This window comes from Frankliniella occidentalis, unplaced genomic scaffold (genome assembly GCF_000697945.3).
Source record: "Frankliniella occidentalis isolate FOCC.00 unplaced genomic scaffold, Focc_3.1 Scaffold78, whole genome shotgun sequence".
NCBI lineage: Eukaryota > Metazoa > Arthropoda > Insecta > Thysanoptera > Thripidae > Frankliniella > Frankliniella occidentalis.
In genome coordinates, this window is record NW_026267208.1 from 485546 (window position 1) to 493051 (window position 7506).

The 7506-nt window shown below is 52.7% G+C and overlaps 1 protein-coding gene across 1 annotated transcript in view; it reads left to right on the forward strand.

The window, feature by feature from the left end:
- Positions 1 to 5149, forward strand: part of LOC113214528 (lachesin-like) — a 173165-nt gene extending 168016 nt beyond the window's left edge. Inside the window, exons 8-10 of the mRNA XM_052268880.1 lie at positions 1896 to 1991; positions 2105 to 2164; positions 2251 to 5149. Of these exons, the coding sequence (XP_052124840.1) occupies positions 1896 to 1991; positions 2105 to 2164; positions 2251 to 2420 (326 nt within the window). The 3' untranslated portion in view covers positions 2421 to 5149. The remainder of the gene's footprint in view (positions 1 to 1895; positions 1992 to 2104; positions 2165 to 2250) is intronic.
- The last annotated feature ends 2357 nt before the right edge of the window (positions 5150 to 7506 follow it).

Here is a 7506-nt window from a genome sequence, read left to right on the forward strand (position 1 = left end):
CTCGCCGGCCCCGGCCACACCGCGCGCGGACCTTCTGCATCACCTCGTTTCGCCGCTCTCGCCACTCTCCGCCTCGAGGCGCTGCTCTTCTACAGTTCTTTGTGCGTCGAGTTCTACTTGTGTACTGTGGCGCGGGGCGGGGCGCTGCGGGGCGGACGCGCGGAGCTCAGTTGGGGCCGTGAGGTCCCCCTCCTCTCCCCTCTCTGCGGCGACGACATGTAGCCGGGGCGGCGAGGGGCCGAAAAACGCTGACGAGACGTGATCGAGACCTTACAGCTTGATGGATGGGACGGAACTGGACGGGGCGACGCGCCCACTGGGTGTGGCGGGGAGCGGGGCGGGCGGGGCGCCTGGGCGGGGCAGATGGCGATGCAGTGGTCGCCACCCCGATGCAGAGGGTGGTGGTGTAGGTGGCGCAGGAGGGGGAGCAGCAGCAAGGGAGGCGGCTCGCCCGCGCGGGAAGACTTCGGAACGAGTTCGTCGACCTCAATATGCGATGGGTGATTTTTCATAGCTGCTGGATATAGGGATAGCAGGGCAGGGAGCAGGGCGGCCGCAAGCGACCGACAGATTCCGATAAAGCAGCGGTATAGGCAAGGCAGCAGCAGCGGTGGCGGTGGTAGTTCTGGTGGACATGCCAGCATGCCAGCGCTACGCTGCTGCACAGCGGGGCCGCTGTGCCGAGCAGACAGCCAACGCAAGCCGGGGCGCCTCTTTGATATGAAGCGAATACGTCGTGAATACGCTCCCCCTTCCCCACCCCCTGTATGGGTCGCACTTCAATGCCTCGCACCGGGACGCTGCAGCTGTCCTGCTTTCATAGCGGCGCTGCGTCCAATCTGCTAAGAGAAAGCGCCGGCGCCTCTCCCTGTACTCCCCGCGAGTCTGTCTCTACCTTTCCTCTCTCGATCGCTTTCTTTCCTGGTCCGTTGGGCCTTCCTCACGCTATACTTCCCCCTGGCGCTTCTTCTCTCTCTCTCTCTCTCCCCCCCCCCCCCCCCTTCTCTCCCTCACTCCCTCTCTAGCTCACTCCTTGCATAGCTCTGCGCCATGCCTCCGTTGCTCTGCCTGTCTGACGTGGAAGATGGAAGGTGTTGTATTAATTCATACAGTAGCTTGAGTGTGTGTGTGTGCCTGTTTCTGTCTGCTAGTGTGTTTCTGTGAGAGAGGGAGAGAGACTTTGTGTGTGTGTGTGTGCATCGAGGGGTATTGTCGGGAGGTAGCACGCCGTTAGCCGTGCGTCCCCGTAACCTGATGTATAATGCATCGCCGGGTAAATATAATCAAGCTCGCGAGGATGGGGTGGGGGGGGGCACTCGAGGGAGAGCTGAAAAAATGAGGTAGAAAGACCGACCAATTCGAGGCACTCAGCAACCTTCCCCGTGTGAACAAGTCGCGCGTGTTGTCGGCGCGGTGATAGGGCGCAGGCAGCGTCAGGGCTGTGATGACTGCCGCCTGTGGTGCGGAGGATAGGCAAACCGATACACAGGTATGCAGTGCCTAGGCCTGGTCAGGGGCGCGGGGGAGGCGCGGTCTGACAGTTGGTCTGCTGCGGGTGGCGGGGGCAGGCTTGCAGGGCGGGGTGGCACCCAGCACAACGGAGCGTCGAGCTCCCTTTCATCCATTTCACCTTTTCCAAGCCACTGCACTCCACTGGCCTCGCCTCTCCCTTCCTCTCTGTCTCTCTCTCTCTCTCTCTCTCACTCACACCACCCGTTCCCTCTGGATCAGTACCATTCTTCTCCGCTCGCACTCCTTTTTCCTCTCGTTTTCACTCATCCCTGGCCTCGGGATTTGTTTCCGACCGAACGGCCACCGTTTAGCCTTGTAATCGCCCCCGAGAAAACGCCGAGGACAACAATCTAACGAGGAATGTGCTTTCTTGCCTGTTGCAGAACTAAAAGTGTCGACGCTACCGCCGACCACGACGACGACCACTACGACCACCACGACAACAACAACGACCACGACCCCGAGGCCGAGGACCACAAGTAAGTAGATATCAGATGAGACAACTTAACCATGAGGAAAAGTATCTTAAAATACCCTCACGATTGAACGTCAGGTGTTTGCCTCGCGAAGCTAATATGACTTTCTCCTCCAGCAACTCACCGCCCGAGGACGACTCCGGGCACCAACAACTGGCCTCCCCTTCGATCCACTCGTGAGTATCCGTTTGCGTTTTCCGCGTCATCGATAAAGTCCGCCGATTCCGCATCCATGCTGATCGTCTAAATGCTCTTCCCGCAGCGCCCCAGGAGAACATGATGCGCTCGTCCAACGACCTGGACAACACGATCCGCTCCGGGGCGAGCCAGCGGTCGGGCGCGCGCTCGGCCGGCGCGGACCAGCGGCGCAGCGTGCTGCTCGAGGTGGTGTTCGACTTCCTGCTCGTGCTCGTGCTCTTCCTCGTCCGGTGACGAGGGGGGTAACTCTCCACTGCGCGCCGCCGCCGCCCCGCCGCGCCACGCCGCGCCAGAGCGCGCTGTCTGGCCTCCGGGGCGCCGTCATCTCTCAAGCAAAGACTTAGTGCTGATATCGGACGTATATCGAGTGCGGAAATGTTTTCCTTCACCCGTCTCCTCGCCCGCGGGGGGCTATCTCCCTGCCCATCCATCGACTTTTGTGGTATAGTGAGTGTGTGTTGACGTGAGTCTCTGTGTGTGTGATACGAACAGGGATTTTAACAGGGCGTGGCGATGGCTGCACTTGTATTGATAGAGTGGCGTGTCTTATTCAAAAAGAGTGATGGCATTTATCGTTGTTCAATTAGAGCGATGTTTCGTTTTTAAGTTATGAATATGGGACATCGCTTAGTAGCGACGTGCGTGCGCCATTCAAGTGAAGCAATGTTCCAAAATTATCACCCAAATAGAGGGACGGAAGCAAGCTACCTTCACTTGAAAATACGAAATTGGAAGCATTATTGCGTCGTTCTACCAACCAAGAGCGACGCGCGTGAGGCATTGGTGTTTTCGCTACTTGCGGCGGAGGTGTGAACACTAACCTGCTTGCAACTTGCAACAGTGTTAATAAAGGCTGTGTTTTTTTAAAACCTGTAACAGGATTAAAGAAAGGACCTTTCTTCCATCCGCTTCAATATAAATTTCTTTTCTAGCACCTCTTTATATTTCCACCTTTGTGTATGGGCTCCTCGGCACGTAGATTAGGGCTGCAAACACTGAGCGGGAAAGGGGGTGGAGACGGTAGCGGTAAAATGGCTAGGTGGGATGGTGGGGCAAGAGGTCAGCCCTCCGGGGACCGTTTGTTTCTTGAGCTTCAGCTGTAATGCAGCAACAGCGTATAGTAGTGCAGCCCCTCCCACTCGCATTTTTGCTCACCATCGCCCCTACATTCGCCACGATCATCGCCTCTGCACACGTTCGGGCGCATCCTTCCTGTTACAGGCTCGAGCCGATGACTATTTTTCATTTACCGAATGACATAACACGCGGTGAAGCCATTCGTTGTGGTCGCATTTCGTTTCTTTGTGGCTCCTCACTCGTGAAACAAACTGCTGCACTTAAGCCGAGTGTGCTCGCTCGACCACGCCCTGCCACCTTAGAATGCGGGCAGCCCAACTACGAGAGTGTAAATGTGTGAACGTGCGGAAGTGTATGTGTGTGTGTGAGAGAGAGGCAGGAAGGGGGAAGGAGGGAGGGGTAGAGAGAGAGAAGGATAATGCTTGGGGGACGGCATGTTTTGGAGAGTGTTGTACTTTGAGTGACCACCAGTGACCACCTTACTGAATTTGATTAGTGGCCCGTAGTGTGTCTCTCGCAGCGAATGTATGATTGACAACCGTTTGTGGTTTTTGGTCTGCCATAATTTAGCGAAACTACAGTTTGCGTTCGCCGGTTTTTTTGTAATTCCTGGACATCAGACTGAAGTTGAACTGAAATTTGAAATGCATTGATCATGTTAGACACCATAAATGTCCACAATGGCTTGGCATGTTTAACTGGACTGAAACATTATACTTGTTATTTCGAAAGTGTAATTGGTATCTGTACAGATCGACGTCTGTTTACTGACGTTTCATGCCTGATTCTAGTCTCTGATATGTGACGAAAAGTTTTAGTTCCTTGTTCTAAGTTGAAACGATAACGTGAACAGGAGTGAATAAGCCTATAGATTTGGCTCGTGAACCAATGACGTAAACGTTTTCTAGTTCTTAAGCGAGGTGTGTTGCAAGAAAGAAGATCGGACCACATATCGAATGGAGTTGACATATCCAGCTCACATTGCAATACGCATTGAACGCGTAAAATTTGTATGCTAAAAATCAATTATTACTGTACATATTGTGTAAATAAGCTAAAAATATTCATGGTGATATTATGTCGCGTACTGTCGTACTGAAATTATGGATGTATCTATGCTAGAAAGCGTTTTATTTTAAACCATTCCAAATACGTTGTATTTTTTTCCTGGTGAAATGTTTTTGTGTCATTTTCCATCTGTCTAAATGTGTACATATTACGGTAAAGTAATGTTATATTTTGCAAATTTGTTGAATTACTGCTTTGTATCCAGTTAATGAGAGTAGCAGTAAGATGTTGCCCACTCGCCGTCGAAAACGGTAAAATTTTACTGAAAAAATTAAACAAAACTTAAACAGTATTTATACTCTGCAAACTCGGAGCAAAAGCAGTTAGTTGATCCAACTTGCACTCATGTTTATTTGGACTCAACTTTAATTCTCACTAATGTGAATTACTGTGTTCTTTCAAATTTTGCGATAGTGCATCTGTTGGAGTTTCGCGAATATAGCCTTCGGAAAGCCAAAAATACTCTTAAAATGGGAACTTGTTTTGTCAAACCAAATCTATATACTGTTCGTTACCTCTGCGACATTTTCACAGCTTCAACAAATTATGTTCAAAATTGTACGCTGCAATACAGCTGCCTTTCCGTTCACATAATGTGTTAAATGATACCTGTTTCCAAACCAAATCATGTATAATTTGGATAACCTAACTGTTTTTTTTAAGTGCGTTACTATTATTAAGTGTAAGTCTTCGTGGACTTGGCGTTGATGTTTCTTTCCTTGTTTGTTATGTGTATGTTTTGTTGAATGGCGCCATGTTCCCCTGCTCAAAGTGCGGTTTTATCAGAAGAAATGACGTATTAAAGAACTAGAATAACACTGTATGACCTTTATTCGAGCCTACCTCTCTATACCTTCAGCTGAGTACGCCTGTCTGGCATTTGCCTCTCTCTCAGGTTTGTACCAGGCAGCAGAGACGAAGAGAGACACAGAGAGAGAGGGGTCCCTTGACGAAGAAGGAAAACAAATGAGATTGGGGCAGAAACAAACGAGAACGTCTTTAGAGGAGCTTGTGCAGGGTCCAGAGGTGGGGGCAGGGGGGAGAGGGGGCGTGTTATCGGGGCCCGGGGGCCTACCTACTATGCAAATGACATCGTTATTGCCAATGCATTCCTTATTGAGACAGGGGCCGGCCAGCTTCATGCCGATGGGCTCCGTCTGTCCTAATGCTTTCATTTCCGATTTCCTTTCCTCAACAAAACGAATCAGTGCGAATCCGGCCCCCGCGTTCCCCTTTGCGTTGCGCGCCGGCCGGCCTTTTGTCTGGAGTATGCGCACGGCCGCTGCGCCGCAGGCGCGCCCTGCACTGTGCAGATAACAAAGACAGACTTAACGGGTATTTTGCGAGAAGACAACAATGAGCATAATCTAATTTAGGAGACGAAAAACGGCAACACTAAGGTACCGAGTGAGTGCAGGATTGTGCGTGCACTTCGGCTGGCGCACGCAGTGCACCGGCCAGGATTACCGGCCTTTGCGGAAACAATGTGCGACTCCTTGCAACTGATCGAGGCCGCCCCCCCCTCCGACCCACTTTGCTCCGGCTAAAGTTTTAATTGAAATTCTCCCACGCGAGATTGACGTGATGCGTGATGCATCGGGAGCGGTGGGAGGGCCTCGCACGCGCCGCAGCAGAGGAGCGCCAGGTTTGGCAAGGAGAAGAGAGAGCGAGAGCCCTAAGAGGACCTATAAGACCTCTCCGTCCTCCTCCTCTCGCTCCCACACGCCTGTGAGCGCAACCCATACCTGTGCTGTTCGCTTGTCGCGTGCACACAGTGTGCGCGCCACTCACAGGGGGTGGCATTGCTTGTTGTATGTAAACAGCTGCAGTATAGAATATATAGAGGTATAGGCTGGGGGAGAGAGAGACGTTGAAGGGTGAAAGATGACTCGGTGCAGCTGCCCCGCGAGTGCACATCATTTCAATGCGGCCCCGCCTCGCCCCGCCACGCCCCGCCTCGCCCCGCCACGCCCGCCACTCCTCGCCAGGCGCCGCCACTCCCCGCGACGCCCGCATACCCACAGGGGCCCAGCCTCCGGAAATGTTTTGCTCCGCCTCGGTAGTGTTTGCTCTGGCTGGCTGCGGGTAGGGGGACTGAGACGGGGAGAGAGAGACAGGGAGAGAGAGACAGGGAGAGAGCGAGAGAGAGAGACAGAGAGAGACGGAATAAGAGAGAGGGAAGATGAGAGGGTGCGTGTCGGCGCGAACAAGGCAAACGCGAGAAACCGCGAAAATTAGCAGCAGACGCGAAACTTTTTACTCCACCGAGCAGGCGAACAGCCGGAGGGGGCAGTGAGTGTGGGTGTGTGTTGCTGCGTGGAAGGGCGGGAGGGTGGTTTCGGGGTCGCACACAGTGGAGCAGGCCCAAGTGCATTTACTTTTCTCTCTCGTGGTGGCAAAAGTTGAAGCTCCTGTCGCCCCGTAGTCGGACACTGGCGCAGCCGTCGGTCGGAGGTTAGGAGGGGAAGAGGCGGGGGGGAAGGGGTGCAGTACTTCGTACCACCCCTGAGGAATTTTTTTTGGTCCTCATTGCAGTCTTCCGGTTCTTTCCTTCTTTTTACCTCGCCGACACCCGAAACAACTTTTAACGAAATGTGCAACCGCTCAACATTTGTAAGTGGCAGTTGTATTTCCGCAAGTAACAATGTGTACTTTCACGCGTTCACCTAATCAGAGTTGTTCTCGTGGTGCAGGTACAACAAATTCGTCCAACACGAGCAAGTGTTCAACAGAAGAGTTTGAACAGTTATATCATGACCAGAACGGACTAGTTGAACTCGTGCCACTGCATCCACTTGCAAGTGTTGGACGTTTGCTGCAAACTTGGTTGATCAGTTCGGGCCTGGTGGCGTACCCCGCTGGCCCATCACTCAGCGCTGCGTTGCCTGCCGATGGCCTCATCTGCAAATCAATAGGATACCGGAAGATATTTTCTCTTCGAGGAAAAGAATTCGAGCGGAGGCTGGGCACATTCCTATATCCCTTTGTTTTTCACAAAGTAAACGGCTCCATGTCGCAAAGTGTATATTTCAGACACGTACAATTTGTTTGATTTAGCCTTCATCATGTGAATTGTTATCAGTGCTTATCGAGCTGTCCAGGATCAGTCATCCGGTGTAGCATCCCCCACCCACCAGTTCCCTCTGTGCCTTCTCCCAGTGACTCCCCCCCCCCC